At 33.1% G+C, this 22,119-nt stretch overlaps 3 protein-coding genes across 3 annotated transcripts; all 3 read left to right on the top strand.

The window, feature by feature from the left end:
* The first annotated feature begins 27 nt into the window (after positions 1–27).
* Positions 28–6,328, top strand: LOC124459618 (gamma-2-syntrophin-like). Its single transcript, XM_047009087.1, has 19 exons — positions 28–250; positions 348–485; positions 1,840–1,881; positions 2,066–2,119; positions 2,466–2,523; positions 2,700–2,743; positions 2,882–2,923; positions 2,991–3,051; positions 3,387–3,419; positions 3,519–3,565; positions 3,812–3,933; positions 4,138–4,264; positions 4,400–4,438; positions 4,526–4,642; positions 4,725–4,796; positions 4,865–5,017; positions 5,234–5,326; positions 5,429–5,536; positions 5,766–6,328. Exons 1-19 carry the CDS (start codon positions 242–244, stop codon positions 5,865–5,867), a joined length of 1,461 nt encoding a protein of 486 aa, XP_046865043.1. The 5' UTR covers positions 28–241; the 3' UTR covers positions 5,868–6,328.
* Positions 6,329–6,565: 237 nt separating this feature from the next.
* On the top strand, positions 6,566–11,231 carry LOC124459621 (elongin-A-like). The gene is given in 15 exon segments (XM_047009089.1): positions 6,566–6,727; positions 7,162–7,218; positions 7,321–7,596; positions 7,766–8,006; positions 8,512–8,604; positions 8,770–8,823; positions 9,019–9,073; positions 9,274–9,316; positions 9,393–9,494; positions 9,645–9,723; positions 10,134–10,190; positions 10,193–10,294; positions 10,396–10,447; positions 10,527–10,607; positions 10,868–11,231. Coding segments are annotated over 14 exon segments (1,317 nt in total). The 5' UTR covers positions 6,566–6,655; the 3' UTR covers positions 10,561–10,607; positions 10,868–11,231.
* A 1,239-nt stretch (positions 11,232–12,470) lies between these two features.
* On the top strand, positions 12,471–22,106 carry LOC124433350 (DNA annealing helicase and endonuclease ZRANB3-like). Its single transcript, XM_046983112.1, is given in 22 exon segments — positions 12,471–12,568; positions 12,718–12,736; positions 12,868–13,046; positions 13,873–14,107; positions 14,530–14,654; positions 14,726–14,798; positions 14,925–14,996; positions 15,096–15,254; positions 15,485–15,652; positions 15,854–15,925; positions 16,114–16,293; positions 16,829–16,993; positions 17,111–17,251; positions 17,434–18,169; positions 18,172–19,067; positions 19,669–19,881; positions 20,176–20,217; positions 20,596–20,707; positions 20,769–20,893; positions 20,896–20,934; positions 21,049–21,258; positions 21,813–22,106. Coding segments are annotated over 22 exon segments (4,251 nt in total). The 3' UTR covers positions 22,005–22,106.
* The last annotated feature ends 13 nt before the right edge of the window (positions 22,107–22,119 follow it).

Here is a 22,119-nt window from a genome sequence, read left to right on the forward strand (position 1 = left end):
GAATGCAACTTTGGGCTACGAAATCTATTCAGCCAATCAGAATAAAGAAGTTATTTAAATGTAAATATGACAACTCTATAACAAATTACTACTTGCTATATGTCCCGGTGCGATTTTGGATTAGAACAGCCTTTTATTTGTGTTCACTACTTTTAAGCCTGTAGAAATGGATAGAATTTGCGCCAAATACCACTGATTGACTGATTTATGATTAAATTAGCAATTTAATCAAGTCATAAAAATGGCAGAGGTAATGAAAATTTTGAATGTGTCATAGGTACATAACAAACATGTTACGTTTTTAATATGAATACATTGTAATTTCTATGATCTTACCTGAAATATAGAGTCGTCTTGGGTACATGCTACTGCTTGAAAATGATCATTCAAATGATTATGAATCAGTTCGCGTTGAGTTGCATCACTCAGAGCTTATTGTGCGACGCGATGCTAGCCGTCGTGGTGGAAATAGAACTGTGAAAAACGTATGTGCTTAAACCTTTAATGTTTATTTGTTCACCGGGATTCTTCGTTTAATGACATATCCTATTTATTGAGCAAATTTGGAAGTGTTGACTTACTGAAATCCTGCTCAAATCTACTTTAATTTGAAACGGACGTGTTGTAATTTGTTTTGCTGTTTGTAACCATTGTCTTTAATGAGTAGGAAGTTCTGAAGATATATTGTCTATCGGATAATGTATTTAAATCTCGTTAAATCATCAAAGAAATTTGAGTGTATTGAACATTTTTTAAGATTGATTGGACCACACAAGTTTGTGATATACCATGATTTATGGTAGATGTCCAATGAGTTTGAATACCGCTACCTTGTTATCTAACTGTGAATTTGATGTAAACGTTATCTTTTTGCTCTATCGTAAGCCAGGTTTATTTGTATCTGAAAAATCGCAACATAATCTGATATTAATGCACTCAAATTTTAAACATTAAATTTGTATGATACAATCACGGTCATATTTCTACGATCATTTCAAGTGACTCCAAGATCAAAACATGTAAAGCAGGCATCCACCAGATTCGCATTCTTTCATCTTTGAACACAACTGCCATGGAAATCTGGTGTTGATTTCAAATGAATAAACCAAGTTCAGATTCATTAATTACCTTGTAAATTTGTTTTGTTGTTTGCCCATGTGAAAGTCTTCTATTTTAATGAATAAGAGCAGATAACATTCAAACACCATAAGATAATTTCTGCTTGTTATAAGTTCACTCTTGGCTAAATATTATTTATATGGAGATATGTAGTACAGGTCACCCTAATAGAAGGAAATTCCTGTAGCAGTGATACCCTGGAAGCAATTGAGATTGGGAAGGGTGTGATTCAAATCTGTAATCAAAGTTTATTGTGGTACATTTTATTTTTAAATAATTACAGTAAACTATTAGGGAGTTGCATCCTGTTCACTCCCCCCCTGTTCTCGACAGGCCTGAGAAAAAGCAACCATCCAAACATTAGTGACACTTGAACAGTATTGACAACCTAGCAGTGAAAACACTTAAGTATTTAGTTGCAAGCATCATAAGAATCACTAAAGCGTAAGTGCAGTAACACTTCTAGTGAAGAAGGTACAAAACTGACTTAAATTACTGTCAAACCTCCCCTTACAAACTCCTTTCATAAGAAAATACCTCATCTAAACAGACTCCAGGTCATGGTCACATATCTGTGTATGCTTAGGAGAAGCTTGACTGTATACCATGTCATCCACTAGTCTTTGTTATGTACAATTTTTTTGTTGGTTAATCAATGGTACAATGGTTGATTGTGATGTATGATAAATGTTGTCATGTTTCATTTTGATTCTGTTTCAGGGTACTTCACATAGCCTCATTGGTAAAGATGCATTGGAAAAGGTTTGTGTGTGTTTCAACCTTTGAATTTTCTAATCGGTAAACAATCTTTCAATCCCCAAAAAACTTACTTTCACCTCAAAATCATTTCCTAGTACTCACCAAGATTTACCAATGTTAGTTAAAATATGATATTCATCCTTAAATTTTTACATCTATAAATTTGATTTCTTATTTGAATTAATAGGAAAGAACTGTTGTCTTAAAACGTGAAAGCAGTGGTCTTGGGATAAGCGTAAAAGTATGTGTTGTATTACTATATAGGATATTAATGTTAATTTCTTGCATAATTTATATAGTATATTAATGTTAATGTCTTGCATAATTTATATTCAGGGAAAAGTCTTTAACAATGTGTCAAACAATCATTATGTACAAGAATTAACATTTTAATTCTGTGCATTAACATTTGATAATCTAGTTACCTCTGTAAACTTTACTGATTTTTGTTGAATTATATTGATTTGCCCTAAAAACTTATTGCCTCATGAGATAAATTAAGATTACTTCCACTGATTTATACTTACCAATAGTTTGCAATGATTTACCTTACTTAGTGACATGTTTATTCATATTGTCTTTATTAGGGTGGTTCAGAGAATAAAATTCCAGTACTGATATCGAAAATATATAAGGGTCAAGCAGGTAGAAAATGATTTTTCATTTTATACTGTAATTTATTACTTTATATGCACAAGTTATCAATAATATATGTGAGGTGATTGATAGATCCAGCGTTACCTTGTAAAAATGAATTTTAGCAATTTTTAATTCAAAAATTAGATCTCCTATAGTTCATTGATGAAGTGTCTTTTTTTTAGCGGACAAAACTGGAAAACTGAAGATTGGTGACATCATTCTAAAGGTCTGAAGCTGTTTAACCTGGAATTTAGTGAAAAGAAGTCAAAACTATAAGATTTTCAAAATATTTAAAGCAATTTAAGAGTCTGTTTATGGAACTTACCCAGTCAACACTGTTTTTTATTATGATTTTTTCACACAGGTTGATGGAAAAGACATGCGTAACGGTACACACGATGATGTTGTAAGTATAGATATTTATGTATGTTTCTTGCAACTAGCCAAATGTTTTATTTCATATGCCTTTAAAGGTTGAAGCTCTAAAGAATGGTAGAGACTATGTTACTTTAGTGGTACGACATTTGAAAGCAGGTAAAATGACCTTAATCTATTTATGTGCAACCCATAACTCATGATTTGACCAGTGTCCAGTTCTCTAAACTAGAAGTAAAGTTTCTCATTTTTAAAAAATGTTACTGTGAGAGCAAAGGGACTGGAACTAACAACGTCATGGCGTCTGAATTCATAGATTTTACTATTTTTCAGCATTACCTAAAACTTTTCTTGTCTTTGTTACATACGTAAATCTCTCATAAATACTTAGAAGAAGATATTATGGTTTCATCCTTGAAGGATTGACTTTAGATATATTTAATTGAAATAAATGCTGAGTAACAAATAATTGCCGTTCAATTTATTTTTTCCAGTAACACCATATTTACGACAAGCAACATCAGTAGGTATTGTTTGGTGAATTTATTGTTTTGAAAGTTGCTAAGTTAGTTATTTGTCGTTGGTGATAAAATTCTTTAAGCTCATCTTACGTTGTATATACATAGGGAGCGATGAGCCACAAGAACCTAGTGAGATGGAATCATCTGATAAGGTAGTTAACGAGAGCATAAATGAATGAGGTTATCCTTCAATATGGAAAGAAATACATCTATGTTTTGTCTACGTTCATACTGTCATGCATATATATTTTACGATCTTCATCCTCATCGAGTTTGGGTTTTTCATCATAATTTTTTTTATTTCTTCCCTTTTCACACAGAAGACGTTCCTTATTTTCCTTTAATTAACTCATGATTGTCGATATCGTTGTTTTTTTTGCGGGTTTTTTCTCTCCCAGTCTCCAGAAACATCTTCAGCTCGATCATCGTCTTCAATAAACGAAACTCAAGTCGAAGAAATTAATGTTCCACTAGATATGGCCTCATTGTCGCAGTATAAGACTGGTGAAGATACCTTAAGGTACATGGTTGTTCCTTTATCACCCTTATTTTCACTGTTATAGGTGAACCTGCACTTTTTGCCATTACATGGGAATTAAAGAAATTGATTGGCTAAAATTTAGAATTAAAAAAATAGCTGCTCACCGATAACCAGATTATGATTTCAGGGAAGTAAAGGTACCTTATCTTCAATATTTATATGAAATTATTGTATTCTTGCCAGAGATGGTTTCGAAGTGATTTCAAAGGATGAAAAAGTTTCTGTGACTCTGTATAGTAATCAACCTGAAGATCTTTCTGTTTGGTACAAAGCTGTAAAGAACAACATAATCATATCTCTGAGACAAACGGTAGTACGATTAAAAATATATTTCTAAAATGCATGGAGTTATTGGTATGAAGACACGATATTGTACAATGTGAAGATTTAAGTTTTAACGTAACATAACTCTTTAAGAGTTTTCATTGAGCAATTATATTTCTAGATAAGGTCGCTGAACTCCAATCTTCCTGATGAAGAGAAGGTAACTCAGTAATCTTCCCTATATTTTCCTTGTTCAGTATTCACTAAATTTTACAAGTTATTGATTCGATGGTATCCTGTTTCCCAGATAGTGTTTATGAATTGGGTTTGGGAACGGTGTCAAAAAAGGGGACAAAGGCAAACATGGTCAAGAAAACTACTCGTTCTTAAAGGAAATGACATTTTGTTGTTTGATCGTTTTCCAGTGAGTTAAAGCAATTGTTTTGTTGTTGTACGAGAAAGACTGAATCATCTATTGGCAAAATCATTGTCTTTATATATTTTAGAATTCGATGCGTGATTGGTTGGCACCTTATTTCTCATATTATCTCATCGAAATTGAGCACAATGTTTGTAAAGTAAGAATAAGATATCTCCTTTATCTTTACTATTTGTCATCCGTCAATTTTTACTTTCAATAATTTAGCCAGATGACTTGTTGGACAAACGACGAAATTGCTTTAGAATTGAGACTGTACAGAAAAGAAAACATTATTTAAGTGTTGACATGCGTGCAGATCTTTTGGACTGGACAACCAAGATAACTAAATCTGTACAGTTGGCTGTTTTATCTGTAAAGGTTTGTTGGGAAGATGTGTTATTTAAATTTTTGGATTGAAATATGTAACATGTAATCATCACTGTATGATGTTAAATCTCTAATCCAGTTCAAGTTATATGAACTCAAGTTATCAAAAGCAATATTATACAAATTAAAACATGGAATTCACAATAAGGAAAATCGAAAGTGTTGCTGGAGAACAAGTCTCTGGCAAGTCTAATTTATTATGTTCAGGAAAAAATCTACCATGGTTCGTGGAGTGGGACACAAGTTTGGTTACACTTAGATATAGAAGATGGATTAAAATTATACACGGGAAACGACAAGGTACTTCACACTTTACTCTTCCTTTTTTATTTTTGTCAATGATGAAAATAATTTTATGAATCCAACTACGAAATCCTTTCATTCTTCGAAATTTTTCCCTAGACATTAATATGGAGCTACAAATTCTCACAACTTCGAAGCTCCTCTGATGATGGTAATGATAAACTAACGTTGAAATTACAGCAACAGGATGGAGACTTGCAAGAAATTGTAAGTTGCTGAATAACTTATTGAAGTTCACAAATCAGTATTGTATTGTATTGTATTGATCTGTTTTATCGTTCTTGTGAAATATTCCCATATAATGTTACTATCGCATTTTTTAAAAAGACCATATGGTATTTTATTTGTAAGCTTTATTACAATGTCAATTACATTAAATACTCTATAATATCGCTACACTGTCATGGATATCTATTTTTTTCTGCTTTCATTGTAGGTGATCAAGTTTACTAATATACGCGAAGTAATGTTGGCTCTGTTGGCTTTTTACTCGGCAAAATTAGTCGATATGGATCCCACGTTTATAAAGAATTTATAGAATTTTAAAATAGAATTTTTAACTAGACGTCACGAAGGGCTACGTAAGATTTTCTACTTAGAGTTCTACGTAAAAATTTATGTAAGATTTCTACCCAAAGTTTCTGCTAAGATTCTTCCTAAGAATTTTCAATCTTAAAGTCGAGCGTAGTATTTCCACGACAGAACCTAGAATATTGAAACAGATGATTATAAAGTGAAGTATAAATTGGAGTTTGAACGTTTTAGGCTGAACAAATTGAGCTGGCCTTTTTCTTAGCACTTAATGCAATCCAGATTTTTAATATATTATTATCATTAGTATAAAAAACGATTAATTAATATCTGTTGATAATTCATTGTCATTTCTGATAGTTACTCCTTAACTTAAAGAAGTAGTTGTTGGACAGAATGTCTCTCATTTACGATATTATTGTAAATTTGTCATAATTTGCGCAAAAATCAATATCCTTCGATGATAAAGTCTGATAGTTGGTAACCACTAACTCTAACCCCATCCCATTGTTATGTGAGCTTGGTTAGCCCTCAATTTTGTGCCTTTCACAACCAAACACCCTTAATGGCGTAAATGTAGGTAGGTACCCATTTCATATGTTTTGGTTTCGTCCGCGCATCTTATTATTTATGTTTAAATGCCAAACGGAAGTAACGATGTGAACCGGATGTCAATTGGTAAATTACTAACTAGCTCTGTGACTTGGTCGGAGATATAAAAATGAATGATAAGTGACTAGTTATATTTAATTTGATCATTATAAAATGATTGTGTTGGTATTGATTTAAAGCAAAATGGATGTTTCGTTATCCACTATTCTTAAAGTCAAGGAAAAGCTGGATTCTGATACTTTAAAAGAAGACAAGGTGAAGGCTTGCATGTTTCTAATATCGTTTAACTTACCGATTTTTTTAGCAAACTCGTATATTTGCATTGTTTGATTTATACTTCATTCAATCTTACGTATGTTTATGTTAAGGCATTTAAACTTAATTATTTATATGCCGTAATATATTTTCTTCATCCCAATTTATTAAATTTATCAACGTGACTACTTTTTATTCTCTTGATTTTGCTCGGCAAGATTGCACAAGGCAATATGAAATGAGTGTTAGAAAACCGAATTTTGATAATAACGAATTGGGTAATCATCATCAAATTGGCCTAAAAAAATCATAAATGTCTTCAGCAATATACTGATGTATCGTTGCCAACAATCTCCATATTTGTTTCTTGCTTAATTGTAACATATGCTTACAACTGTGATGAGTAGTCATTAACTTGAAGAAAATCACTTTAGATATTGAAGTATCTTCAAGGTTTGGATGAAATCAACATCAATGTTGAAATTCTGAAGGTATACTTGTGAATGGAATGTTCAATGTGGATGCGTATTTTCTTATCTTAATTTTGCAGATAATGATCTAAAATAGAAATCCTTTATTCCTAAATTTAATAGTCCACTGGGATTGGCAAGTCAGTGAACAACCTGAAAAGACAAGGTGGCAGCATTGCGCTTCTTTCAAAGGCATTAGTAAAGAAATGGAAAAGTTTATTAACAACAGATGATTGTGATAATCTCCAAAAGACGTCTCTTCTGAATAGCTCAGATGTTCTGACTAAGAAAAATGTATCACAGAGTCATAGTGTTGAGAAAATTGGCTCTAAATCTGTTGAGAAAAGACTGCATGAAAAATCTAGCCGAACAGAAAAGAAGACTTACTCCCAACAAAAGGTTATTACCAAATTTTTATATTTATCATGTTTAGACTTTGCTTCACTATGCATGCTGCCATTTGATTCATGCTTAGGAAATTTTAATGTGGGTCATTGATAAAAACAAGTCACCATTTTGATCAATAATTAAAAATGCTAGCTTTGCCTTACTTGATGATATTTTATAGGCTGCATCAATGCAACTGTGTGATTTGAGTTTTGTCTCGGAGGAACTGAGTCCAAGTCCAAAAAAGAAACAAAAGACTAGGAATGCTCAGCTGGTAACTATGTCTCCAAGTTTAAGTCTTCAAACTTCAACTCTACCAAGTGCGAAAGAAATTGGGCAATCTTTACTTCCAGACATTCAACCAAACTATGTGCCACAAAAACAACCTACTTATGTTGAAAATTCTCCCCAGAAACGTAAAGGTAATATTCTGTTTTTCATATTCTTGTCAGGAGAACATTAATATATTTAGTTTGTGCAAGTATTGTGATTTTAGTCACATGCAGATGTAGGATACCATCATTTTAGATACCTGTATCATGAAGAAAACTCCATGAACATTTGAACTTTTCTTAATTTACGTATCCTATCATTACATTTACATGCAATCACTTGTAAATTAATCAGAAGAGTTCTGTACTTGGCATTGGAAGTTAATTCAAGATATTTTGAAAGGGAAATTTGACTTTTTGAATCATGAAATATTTATGGTTCATACATACTTCTCAAAATATTGACTATATGTATTAAAGAAATTTTAGAGGAAACAGCTTATTCAAAGTTTTTGACCCTTCAATGTCAGTTCTCATACAAATCTTTTTGATTTCACCAGAAAACATGTCAAATATTATGGTAATAAAAATAAGTTGTAAGCTTCATATTGTAGATGCAGTTTCTAAAACTAATAATATATTTCTGTTTTTTCAGCTCTTTCAACTGATATTCCACTTGACTTGTTATCATCAAGAAAATCAAAGACTCAAGTGTTCTCTGGCAGACGAAACGCCAATAGATGTGGAGGTATTTGATTTAGAGCAGACTTTTTTAATTGATAAGTTGATGGAAGGTCATAACTTGAAGTTTGTCCAGTTAAATGAAGAAAAGTTTCAAATATATTCATATTGTATCATATTTTCATTGGCCTTCATTCCATATACCTAATGTATGTTTTGTTGTTTTGTTTAGTTGTTACTTCATTACATGAGATGTGCATCAAAGTTTTAGTTGATAATATTGAAGGTAATCATTGAGTGCATGTAATCAGTGTTTACTCCTGCGTTCATTTTAAAATTTTCGTAGGATTACACGTAAAATTCAATAAGTTTCTAAGTCATGTACCAGTCACCTAAATGTCACTTCATATATTTAGAAGGTGTCATATTAAACATGTCAATCAAAAACTGTCGATTTGTTAAACAAAACTTTGCATTGTAGCATTATTCGATACTGGTGGTGTTCCATACGATATTCTAGAACCTGTTCTAGCAAAGTACGTAAGCTCACTGCAATATCATTTGAATTTGCGTAGAAATATCTTTACATAACCCTTACCTTAAACAGAAATGGAACAGCAATATACTCTGATATAGGATACCCTTATATACTTTGAAATACTTGTTATGACATTGAAACAACTTTAGCTTTTTTGTGTTTTCAAAGATAAGGATTTCATGGTGTCTTTTTTCTTAGGTGCACACCTGCTCAGCTGTGGAATTTGGAAGAGTATAATCCGGTTTGTTACACGATCTCTTCTTTAAATAGAAATCAAAGATATACGTTCACCTGATAAGGAATTTTATATATCATAGTATTTTCTGGAGGATACTGGCCCATTATGGAAGACTCATTGTCAGCGAGATTTCAAAGAGACTTGGGGAATGAAACAAGATGATTGGAGAACGTTCTACTTGGTAAGATTTTAAAGAGCTTTCTTCAATAAATATTATCCTACGTAAGGCTACCTTTGATCTGTGTGTCGTAATGGTGTGACGTAATAATCTGACGTAGGTGAGTGGATTTATGTACAATAAATATAGACGTGTATATTTTATATTTTACAGAAAAAACACGAAGAAAGAGAAGATAAATTAAAGTCAATTGATGCTAAAATCAAAGCTTCTCAGGCTGCTAAACAACAAGGTAGATTTTAAATTCAAAAATTAATAACTGAAGAGTTTATGTTACAATGAGTAAAGTTTTAAATTTAGTTCAGACTTTCACTTACACCATACTAGATATCACAGACATTTTACTCAATCTCTAAAATGAAGAGGTCAAACTTTATGAAGTTATCCAGTTTTTTATTTAACGGCAGATTAGTACGGTATTTGTGTCCTAGATTAAAGTTAGTATAATGTAGATTTTCTATATAATTAGTGCAGTAATAGTCCATCATAAATATGTCTTACATAGGAACAGTTAAGAAATGATACAGTTAGCAACAGCTATGTAGTAATTATTACATTAGTTTATAGAACGCTTTCAAAGTGAGGTGAGACAAATGTGGTGATATTTTGTTTATAAATAAATCCTTTTCATAAATGAATTAGGTCGTCAAATGAAACTAGCGTATGTTCATGTTGAGGCTAAGGCTCCCCCTCAGGTCAGGCGAAGCAGGCTAAACACGGCACATCTGTCATTCGACCTGTATCATCTTCGTCATCACGTATTTCTTCAACTTCGGCAGTTGTTGTATCACCAAAAAAACGAAGTAAGTTTATCCGCTGTGATTATTATTCATTTTAAAGTCTTTCCATTTTGTCTTCTTTTGAAATTGGTAAAGTTTCGATTTACCTGTCTAACCGACTATAGAACAAACAACTACATTGATGAAAAAAGTTAAACAGATGGGAAATATGCACAGGTATACCACATCACGTAACAATAAAAGCAACCTCGTGTGTCAGTTGTAGACAATACTAAAGTGCTTAAAAATTTTTTAGATCCAGAGTAAATTCTTCGATCATTCGAAGATAATATTGATGAATTTAGTCATTTTATCGTGAAGAACAACCATACTGTAGGTGAGTGTATAGCATGCTTGAAAATGTTAATAAACCGAAAGCCACAATATGAATAATTCTGAGCTTGTTGTTGGATGATAATAAAAAGTCATACACGTTTTGACTTTTTTTTCATTCATAAAACACGTTTAAAAATGGCTTTTATACAAGACTCTTGTTTCAAATAATGAAACGTATTTATCTTAAGACCCAAGTCTTGATGGTTTTCGCACAATGCGCCCTGATTTTGTTCTATGTAACTCGTTTACGGTTTCATCTAGTTTTTCCAATGTCCATTGTCTGTGCGCACTTCTTGTGCCTCTCAGAGGCATGGCTCTACGTAATAATGACGTCGCACTTGTTCTTCTTCTGGCCTCACGCGACCCATTTGGCAAAGACAATGAAGATCGTGTCAACTGTAAATAATAAGATGATAGATTAGAATTTAGGTATTTGAGAGGGATTGTTTATCCAACTACTATCATAATGTGATTAACTTAGTGGATTGAAAGAATGATGAATAAGATGAAAAATATTTGAAGTAGTATTTGCTTTAATCGAATGTTAAATGTAAAATTACCATTCAGTGTTATTGAAAACATCATATTTTCAATAAATTAACTGTTTTCAGTTATGAAAATCTAATGTATTATACATTTGCTTGGATACCACGGAAATCGCAATTGATTTGAATATTTTACCCTTAACGATCTTCTGACGTTTGTATCTGAGTTCAGCTCTCTTTTTTGTGTTTTGGCGTGCTTTAGAATGCCCTATTAAAAGATAAAAAAAAGTTAAGTTCATTATAACTGAACATATTTGCTAAACGTGTTCGAAGAATTGGTTATAAAATGCTTTATACACTGCGAGAATTTTCATGTACCTTTGGGATTTTATCTCGTCTTTGAATCCTTAAAACATGTGATTTACATCTTCGAAGTGGTATTTTTCTTTTCTTTAATTGACCCTTTGTAAATCAACATACGTGATTTTATTGATATGGTATCGGTCTCAAGTCGTCAAAACTTTTATTATTTCTTACCTTTATTTCATTCATGGATATTCTGCTCTCTCTCGTCATTATTTCGTTGTCTTTTATTTGATGTTGCAATTTGGGAATTTTTGCTCTGTTTAATTCCACGTCATTCTATTGAAGGTAGCAAATAACAGTTTATTTTTCTACTTGAAACGCAATGATCCTCATAACGCATCATACCTGTTTTTTATCTTCGTATCTCTTGTTGTTAAACAGCCGTTGGAAATATTCGTCAAAGTCATCATCGTGTGTTGCTATCTGCCTTTTTTTCGGTGTTATTTTTTTCCTTTTTAAGCTATCTTTTCTCACTTCTCCTGAGTTTGGTTTAGAAATTTCTTCATTTTTGTTACGACTAAAAAGGAACAGTATACATTGCTTTTCTTTTTCGAATCAGCTTGGAAAATTGTTCGATGTTTATCTTCTACTTACGAATCTTTGTTTTCGTACACCTGAAAAGGACTTGAGGAATACATCATTACATATAAACTGCGTACCAAGTAGAAAAAATTAGCTGAAAACCTTTCTAACACATGTAACATGACCAGACGGGGCTGTTTGGCTGCGCGTCGACGCGGAGTACGTTAATGAGGTAATAAGGTCTGTGACGTCATTAACGACTTAGCATGTTTCCATCTCTGGGATTCTACGGGTAAAATTATTCTATTGAATGTCCAACAAAGGCAACCAACTGTTATACAAAAACTGCATATCACTGATATTGGACTCAACGCGAGTAAATGTTATCTACCTTTAAATAAAAAATTGCTATAGAACTACCAAAAAGTACCAGCACAACAAATGGTCGGGGGCCTGAACTCCAGTTGCTGAGTTGTTGTTGCTCGCGCAACATGGCGCCAAGATTAAATTTTTTACCAAGTGCTTTGGCAAAAACTATACTTGAGTTTCAAACAGAAGGTGTGCTTTTTGGGATTTCTAAAAGCGGAAGGTACTACAAAAAGACTTCATTCTTATACCTATTGCTTCGAAGTTTTCTCATCCGTGTTCTTGCCAGTTTCATTATTGCATATCGTTCTTGTTTTGTTTTGATGATTGTTCATTTGCATTAACCCGCATCCTAACTGTTTTTTATTATAGATGTCTTATAGCTGACGAGGTAATCGTGTTTATATTTATTTGAGAGTAAAATACTTTATTTTTAATAGTTTGTTCATGGAAAGCAAGTTTCAATTTTAATCTGTTTAGTTTATTCAATATAGTAATGTTTAATTGCTCTGTATTTGTTAGATGGGATTAGGAAAGACAATCCAGGCTCTAGCCATTGCATATTACTACAAGAACGAATGGCCATTGCTAATTGCTTGTCCATCCTCGATATGCCTCCTTTGGATTGAAGAAATCGAGAAATGGCTACCAGATATTGAACCACATCAAATCAATCTTGTCAAATCTGGAATTGATGTTAGGTACAATAAAGCAAAACCATGCATGTGTATAATTTTCTTCACATCAATGCTCATGATTGAAACTTTTAGAAGTAATTGCAAACTATTCAATTTGCATTTCAATGTAACAACATTGATCATGTGAGAGCCATATAACAACATTGATACATGTGAGAGCCATATAACAACATTGATACATTTGAGAGCCATATAACAACATTGATACATGTGAGAGCCATATAACAACATTGATACATTTGAGAGCCATATAACAACATTGATACATTTGAGAGCCATATAACAACATTGATACATTTGAGAGCCATATAACAACATTGATCATGTGAGAGCCATATAACAACATTGATACATGTGAGAGCCATATAACAACATTGATACATTTGAGAGCCATATAACAACATTGATACATTTGAGAGCCATATAACAAAATTGATCATGTGAGAGCCATATAACAACATTGATCATGTGAGAGCCATATAACAACATTGATACATGTGAGAGCCATATAACAACATTGATACATTTGAGAGCCATATAACAAAATTTATCATGTGAGAGCCATATAACAACATTGATACATGTGAGAGCCATATAACAACATTGATACATTTGAGAGCCATATAACAAAATTTATCATGTGAGAGCCATATAACAACATTGATACATGTGAGAGCCATATAACAACATTGATACATTTGAGAGCCATATAACAACATTGATACATGTGAGAGCCATATAACAACATTGATACATTTGAGAGCCCAATAAGAACATTGAAATATTTGACTTCATTTATTTGTCATAAAAATTTATTCTCTTTCAACAGCAACTTAAAAACCAGCAAAATTTCAGTTGTTGGTTATGGTATCCTGAGTTGTAGTTCTTCGCAACTTCTCATTAATAACTTAAGAAGCATGAAATTTGGTGTTGTCATTGTTGATGAATCTCATTATTTGAAAAATTGGAAAGCAGCAAGGACTAAAGCACTTGTTTCAATCATCAAAGAAGCTAAAAGAGCTGTTCTTCTGACAGGAACACCTGCACTGGCAAGACCAGAAGAGGCAAGTTTGAGTGATAAAAAATATATAATGGCATTGAGTCTTCCTTTGCATCACTGGCCTAAAATATACGAAAATTTTTGGTTTTCAATTGTAGTAACAATAATATTCATTTTTGCTTTGTCGTGATTGAAAAAAAGTTTTTAATATCTTACATATACACAACTTATCTTCATAAACAACGTGGTATCTTCATACACAACATCTTTGTACAAGATATCTTTATGTATGACTTCTTCATAAACAACTTCTTATCTTAGTAAGGTCATGTTGCTTATCTTAAATATCTTAGGAATTTTAATTTTGACTCGAGCAAACATTTCTAATTATCAAAATCTCCTCCTTATAGTTATACGTACAGATTGACGTTCTTAAACCGAAGTTTTTCGCAAACATTTCTAATTCTCAAAATCTCCTCCTTATAGTTATACGTACAAATTGACGTTCTTAAACCGAAGTTTTTCGGATCATTTTCAAGATTTGCAAGACGTTACTGTGATGCTCACACGGAAGTTATGTGTGGTGGAAGATTTAAAAAATGGAATACTCAGTTTGTATCTCAGTGTTTGGTTTTATTTACATCATTGCTTTGTGATTCATATTTATCTTCATTTGTTCTAGAGGAGCATCTAATCTTGAAGAACTTCATCATTTATTGATTAGTAATGTTATGATTCGACGTCTTAAAGAAAATGTGTGTGGATATCTATCTATATATTTTAAATTTCAAAATTTGCATGAAGAAAAACTTCCGATTTTCAATTTATAAACTCGATATCGAAAGTGTTCTTATTATTTTAACTATATGTGCAATACGTAGGTTTTAACTCAATTGCCTGAAAAGAGACGGCAAAGAATTACCTTTAACCTCACCGAATCTGAATCAAAAAAGGTATAGGATCGTAATTCTCACAAAATGTGTGTTTTCTTGTTTCTTTCCTATTTCTTATATTATTCTGTTGTATTGGACATAACATGTTCGTTTTTCTAGCAACTGGACAAAGTAATTAAGGAGTTTCGTGATGTGTGCAAGAATTTGAAACTTCCCAGTTCATCATTAAGTCAAGAGAAAAGAATTAACGACGATGTGACTTTGGGTAAAGTTAATCATTTGGCCACAATGCTTTACAAAGAAAGTGGGGTTGCAAAGGTGAATTAATGATCATTGACATCAACTTATGATTGAAATTTTACTACTCTATTCCCTACCATCTTCCTTTTCTTCTCGTGTTGAGTATTTTTTCAATGTACATTTGGCATGAGTGGTCCACATAAGTAGTGTAGACCATTTGATGATTCCACTGTAGGAGAAATAGCTCGAAGTTTAACTTGATAATTTATACTCAACGTCAATTCATAAATATATTTTTTCCTGTATAGATATCTGTCATTCGTCAGTATATTGCTGACATCTTAGAGAACTCCGACAAAAAATTTCTTGTTTTTGCGTACCATACTGAAGTTATGAACGCTATAGAACAGGAGATTATAAAGAAACGAGTAAAGTACATAAAGATCGCTGGGGATGTCCCATCAGGATTCAGAACGGTAAGAAGGTTGTATTGAGCTAGGCTACTATACAATAATTGTTAGAAATGTGTTTCCGTACTCAATTAATTGAAGATGCTTTCTTATCTATCCAATGATCATTTTGTACGAAACAAATGGTTGTATGTGTTAGTGGATATTTCTTTAAACGAGTTAAAACATGTAGGCTAGCTACCATATTATCTTTAATGTACTTTTTAGAGTCTAGTTCAACAGTTTCAAAGTGATCCTTCAACTCGTGTTGCAATTTTGAGCATCCTTGCTGCATCTATGGTACGTATGTTTACTTGTATAAAATTGGCTGTTTTACCAGCGTGCGAAAGGATTGTGGTTTATAATATCATCCCTACACCGTGATGTTGGATTATGTACACCTATGGCATAACTAACTCGTGATTTCCTGGTGTAGAGTTTGACTTCCATGACATGAAATCTGGATTCTCTTCTGTGAATATTTCTAGGGAATTACTTTGACTGCCGCTGACCACATCATTTTCAGCGAGCTTCATTGGACGCCAGGTGTGATGCAGCAGGCAGAGGATCGCGTGCACCGAATCGGTCAAAAGAACTCTGTGCTCGTCCAATATCTTGTTGCCCGAGGAACCATTGATGAAGTGCTATGGCAAAAACTCTGCACTAAAGTAAGTAGTACATACTAAAACAACTACTGTTGATCTTTTGAAGCACTACCACAACTAAGTTTTGAAATGACAAATACTGGAACTAGGATAAATTTAGGATGGATAAATGGGGAGGGGTGAGCAGTGGTGTTCATTCCTCCAAGCCTTGGATAGATGGGGTGTAGGAGGGGTGAGGAGTGGTGTGAACTCCTTCTAACCTTGGATAGATGGGGTGCACGAGGGATGTCAATTTCTCTACTAAATATAAAATACCAAATAATTAAGCAAAAGCAATTGTGATTAGTATTTGATGGAGCACACTTTTAAAAATCTCCTAATCATAATATAAAATTTTTGACATGTTAACTATAGTAGCGACCGAAATCTAATCCAAACTAGAACACCCCACCATTTATTATTTCATCTGGTTTTTACTCTAAAATTAGATTAGTACTTTATATTCATGTGAAGATACTTTTCATGTCAATGATACGGAGTAATGTTTTCCTACAAATCAAGTATGTATTTTGAAAATAATGTACATTACTGTTTAAAGGTGTACGTAACGACAACAACATTAAATGGGAAGTTAGAAGGTCTTGATGTTGAGGAAGCTAGCGAAAAACAATGCAAACTTCTCGAGGCGTTTTCATCTTGGGTCATTAGCCATGAAAAGGACGACGATGATGAAATGTTAGATAAAGATTTTCTTTTTACCTTTGTGAGTTTATTTGTTGTCTTTTTACGTACGTATAACAAGTGACTCTGTAGATTGTACATGTTGGCGCAGATTTCTTGTGAGAATTACGATCAATATGATGAGTGTTTCTTTCTCTAGAATCACGAAAATAAGAAACAAGACAATCTTCAAAGATCTTTGATGGAATTTTTTGATTCTCGTTCGACTCCAAGAAAATGTGGAAAAGCGAAAAGTTGCGAAGATTTAAATGTGAATGGAAAGTCTTCCACAAACGTTTTGGTGAGTTAAGATGTGTTTGCTTGTTTGCTTTTTTTGAAAATTTGAAAGGAAAAGTACTTGATTATATACATGGATCAGAATTTCCGAGCAGATTTCTCGTTATTATTGTATTTAATATATTAAATTGCTACCGTGTAATTTTGACTAAGAAAATTTAATTAACCAAAATTTTATATACGTAGGATAAGCGAATGCGTGATGAGGATGATGAAGTAAATAGAAAATGTGAGAATATAGATAACGGATCAAAGGAAATGAATGTCGACAGTGTCAGTGACATCAAATCAACAAAAGCAACAATGAAAAAATACAAAATTTGTAAGCGGAAGATTCCTGTAAGCGAACCTCGTGTATCAAATTTTATGGATAGTGAAAGCCAGGAAATAGCATGGGAATTTGCTCGTGAAATTGCCGTTAATGATACGAGCATATCTGAGCCTGCTAGCGCTCATGTTGAAAATATACTGTCTTCATATACAAAACTCTTGAAGACTTCGAGGCAAGACGAAAAAGAAAATGTCAAGAAGAGGAAAACATCGAGTAACTTTCATCAATCTTTATCCTCCGAAAGAAATGGGGTTGAAGATATAGTTGATACAATTGTTGAACATGAAGATTCACTTAAAACAGATCACTGTAATAGATACGCACAAGGAAATCTCGACGTTAGCAAAACTGATAATGAAACAGTAAACTTATGTTCGAATATCAAAAGAGATAGTTCAGTCGTAAACAATGGAAGTTATGAAACAACTGCTGAAGGTTTTGAGCAAAATTGTAAAAGAAAGCAGAATAAACCAGAGGAAGAAATGAGCAAAAATTCAATATCTAAAGCTGCATCTGTTGTCTCTAGTAGAGCGGAAGATGTGGATGACTTTAAATCTTGGTATTGTTCACTTTGTTCTTTCAAAAATAACGCTTTTCTCCTGTGTGTGAAATGTGTGAGACACCGCGTTACAGAAACCTACGGAAGCTTACAAATGTCAAGTGGTCCACTGATAACGTTGTGGCACGAAAACAACAAGAAATTTTTAAAAAAAATTCTGAAAATGATAAAACAAAATTCTGTCAAAAAAAATGTGGTAAAAATAATTTTAGCAATTTATCATCGACGATAACAATGGATGATAATGGAGCATGTTCGTCAGCAAGTGAAAATTGCGATTTGGACAAAATACAAGAGCATGAACCCAAGCTATGTGCGCTTTCTAAGAATCCTGAAGTTGCAGATAAATCTGGTGATTCGGATGTACTTGATAAACCTGTCATATCCCGTGATTGTCCCCCAAGTGACATAGATATATTTCAGTTGAAGCCAACGAAACGCAAGATTGAGTCACCAAATGAAAGTGACATTATATCATCGTATGATACGGATACCTTAAAAGAAGGTCTTATGGGGACTAAGCACGGATTTGATGATATCGTTAATAATAAAGGGGGGGTCTGCTTGTCTTGCAAGAACTACAATTTTGACAATAATCTTAACATGTGTTCATCGTGCGGGCTCAGCAAAATTGAGAGAAATTTCCATGAATTAGTGTCTGGCCTTGAAGATGATGGAGACTGTTGGCAGTGCGAGGATTGTGGTGAGTTTAGTTTTGGCGATGCTGTCTTGCGGAAATGTGAAACTTGCAGACAAAAAGACAAGCAGAAACGAAAACCATTAGCTGAGATTTACAAGAGTTTAAGTCATCTTTTAGTAGATATTGAGGAATCTGATGAGATAGAAGTTTTTGGTGGAAAGATGGAAGTCGTTGAGAAAATAATGTTTCGGCTTAGCCGTTACACTGATCGTGTTTATCTATACAATGAGGTATGTTTTCAATTACCTGTGTTATAACTGGATAACATATTCATTGTTATCACTCATTAGCAATAATCTCTTGTTGATGAAAAAATATTAGCTACTCTAGTAAAACATATGTAAATCTTTATTTAAATTGAATGAATAGCTGTAGGATCATTTCTAGTCTTTTCATACTCAGTATGGATCTTTTCTAACCTTTTTATGCTCAGTCAGAATCATTTTTAACCAGTTATACTGAGTAAGGATTGTTAGTAATTTCTTAAGAAATAAAAGATTTGCACTGTGTTTGTACAGAGGCTTTGGCAGACGGAGGAGACGTTTGGAATTTTTTGATGATTTATGTGCAAAGTCTCTTTATTTATTTCATTTATTGAGCTCCAGATCGTTTTGTACAGGCTAATGCAAACTCAGCTTTAGACCAATCAGCGCACGTTTTGTATTTTTTTTTATAATCTATTTTACTACCCAAAAACCTCGACTAAACTAACTTTTTTTGTATGCTATACCCTCGAAAGCTTAAAACTGTTCATTCAAGATCCAGTTTTACTACAAGAAATTGCTTAGACTTTTACAACTTTGTTTTTTCTGTTTATGAATTCTATTTTAGTTTGGAGAACCCCTCAACTGTAATGTTAATATTATTGAGATTGATGAATCAAATGAAGAAAACCTTCCAATTCTTACGAACATGGAAAACAAAAAGCAAGTTTTAAAATTTGCCAGTAAATGGAAAAATCTCAGTAAAAATCACAAAAGAATGATCAGAAAATCTGAAATAGTCTTTAGCGATCCTTATGAAGCAGTTAAAGAAATAAAAATGGTATGGTAATATATTGTTTTTTACATGAAAATATAGCATCACATTAAGATAACAGGGGGATTGGTAGCATTTGGGTACACTGTGGGTTAACAATGTAGCGTCACACTAAGGTGACTGGGGGTGACACTTGGATGCACTGTGGGTCCGCATTTATCATAGTTGACACTCTCTGAAACCTGGACTGAGTTATCTTTCCGAGGTGCTAAAGTATTTGAGTATACTGAATGTTATAAAAACAACTTATAATTGTTTTTCTTTTGTTCTGTTTTTTGACGTTTTTCTTTTTCTCTACAGGCTCTTCAAAGAAAACTTTGTACAAACCGTTTTCCTTCAAAAGTAATAAATTTAATATGGACGCGTATAAATTTACCATAGTTGTATAACATATGATCATCCTATTCTCACGTATATACCAACATAAGTAGTTTTATGTTATACATTTACTTTATATTCATCGTGCCTACACATTGTTATCTTAAACAAAACTTATTCCTAACGAGAATACCCCAAATCGTAGCAAAGTTGATAACTCTTTTCGTGGCATCCGGGTTTCTGAATATAGCAACAACTTTAGATGTACATTAAAAGATTGAGCATGCAAACTTTAACAAATGTGCCATTGAACTCCCATTAAACTACATCGTCGAGTTCCTTTATTATACTAACTTTGCGTCAGAAATATTTTTATGTGTGCTCCTTTCTTTTTATGATCAGAAACAACTTCGAGCAGAAATTATTGAAACTGCGGAGGCAAAGAATGGAGGAATAAGACAATTTGTTTTATCTAATGGAAAAAGGATTGATGCTGTTGTTGTTAGAGAAAACGGTAAATAATTACTAAGAAACATCTTGTACTTCTTATACATTACTCTTCTTTTCTTTTGCAGAAATGAACGATTTAAATGATGACGGAAACAAAAAATTTGGTTTCAAGCGCTGGACGACGAAGGTCGACCATTGTGCATATTCTGTAAGGGAATTGTCGACACAAAGAATGCGAATTCCTTGTGGGATGAAAGATTTTGCTCTCACCAATGCAAGGAGAAATATCAGGTATAGTTCCCTTAATACATTAATTTTAAAAGTTTATGCAATAATATTTTGGCTTACAAAAAGATTTGTGCAATATTTAATGGAAAAAGTTATCACTTGCTTTCTCGTTTTGAGTGTCGTGTGAGTGGCACTCGAGTACGCCAACAATTGTTTGAAGATGAGAAAGGTGTTTGTCAGAAATGTGGATTTGATGCGCACAAGCTTTACTGTACTATAAAACTGATGACTAAAGCTGATAGGCGATCTTATCTCAAGCAGTCTCCATTTATCTCGTTACCTGTGGCTATGTTAAATAGAATCATAATCGATCCCAAGGAAGGAATGGTGAGACAACAATACACACGTTACATGTTTGTAAATGTCGATCGTCCAGGTAGGTATAGTCCTGAGAAGGACTGTTTTTGTTGTTGTTGACTGACGTTTCGACAACCTTAGCTAACCTGACGTTTACTCCTCATTTGACTCTGAAGATGACTACCGCTAAGGTTGTCGAAACGTCAGTCAACAACAACAAAAACAGTCCTTCTCAGGACTATACCAACCTGGACGATCTACATTTACAAAATGAAACGATACTCCCGGGTTCAAACCATTTACTTTGTTTAATACACACGTTATGGTCATTTATATTTTAGTTAGTGTAAAAACTGTTCTTGTTCTCTGTTGTTCATTCATCACTACCTACACTGACATACGTTATCTTAGTTCATATTTTAGATAATGTAAAGACTGTTCTTATTCTCTGTTGTTCATTCATCACTACCTACACTGACACACGTTATCTTAGTTCATATTTTAGATAACGTAAAGACTGTTCTCATTCTCTGTTGTTCATTCATCTACATGCATACTTTAACAAGTTATGTTTTAATATTCAGTTCTGGGAAGCTGATCATGTACTTGCAGTGGTAGACGGGGGTGGAGAGTGTGATCTGGAGAACTACAGGACACTTTGTGTTCCTTGTCATCGTCAAGTCACAGCCGAGCAGCGCGACAGACGAAGAAGGAACCAACGCAAACAGCAAGTCGTTAATGTACCGGATATTACGTCATTCTTTAAAAAAAGTTGAAAAGAAGGTAAAAAAAGATAGTCAGTAGCTTGTTAAATTTCTAGTGTATCAGAATGTATTGTCGTTGTGTTCATTTGTTAAAGAAGGCTATGGATACAAATATTCGTTTCATAAG

The sequence above is a fragment of the Xenia sp. Carnegie-2017 genome, unplaced genomic scaffold (genome assembly GCF_021976095.1).
Source record: "Xenia sp. Carnegie-2017 unplaced genomic scaffold, XeniaSp_v1 HiC_scaffold_13, whole genome shotgun sequence".
Classification (NCBI taxonomy): Eukaryota; Metazoa; Cnidaria; class Anthozoa; order Malacalcyonacea; family Xeniidae; genus Xenia; species Xenia sp. Carnegie-2017.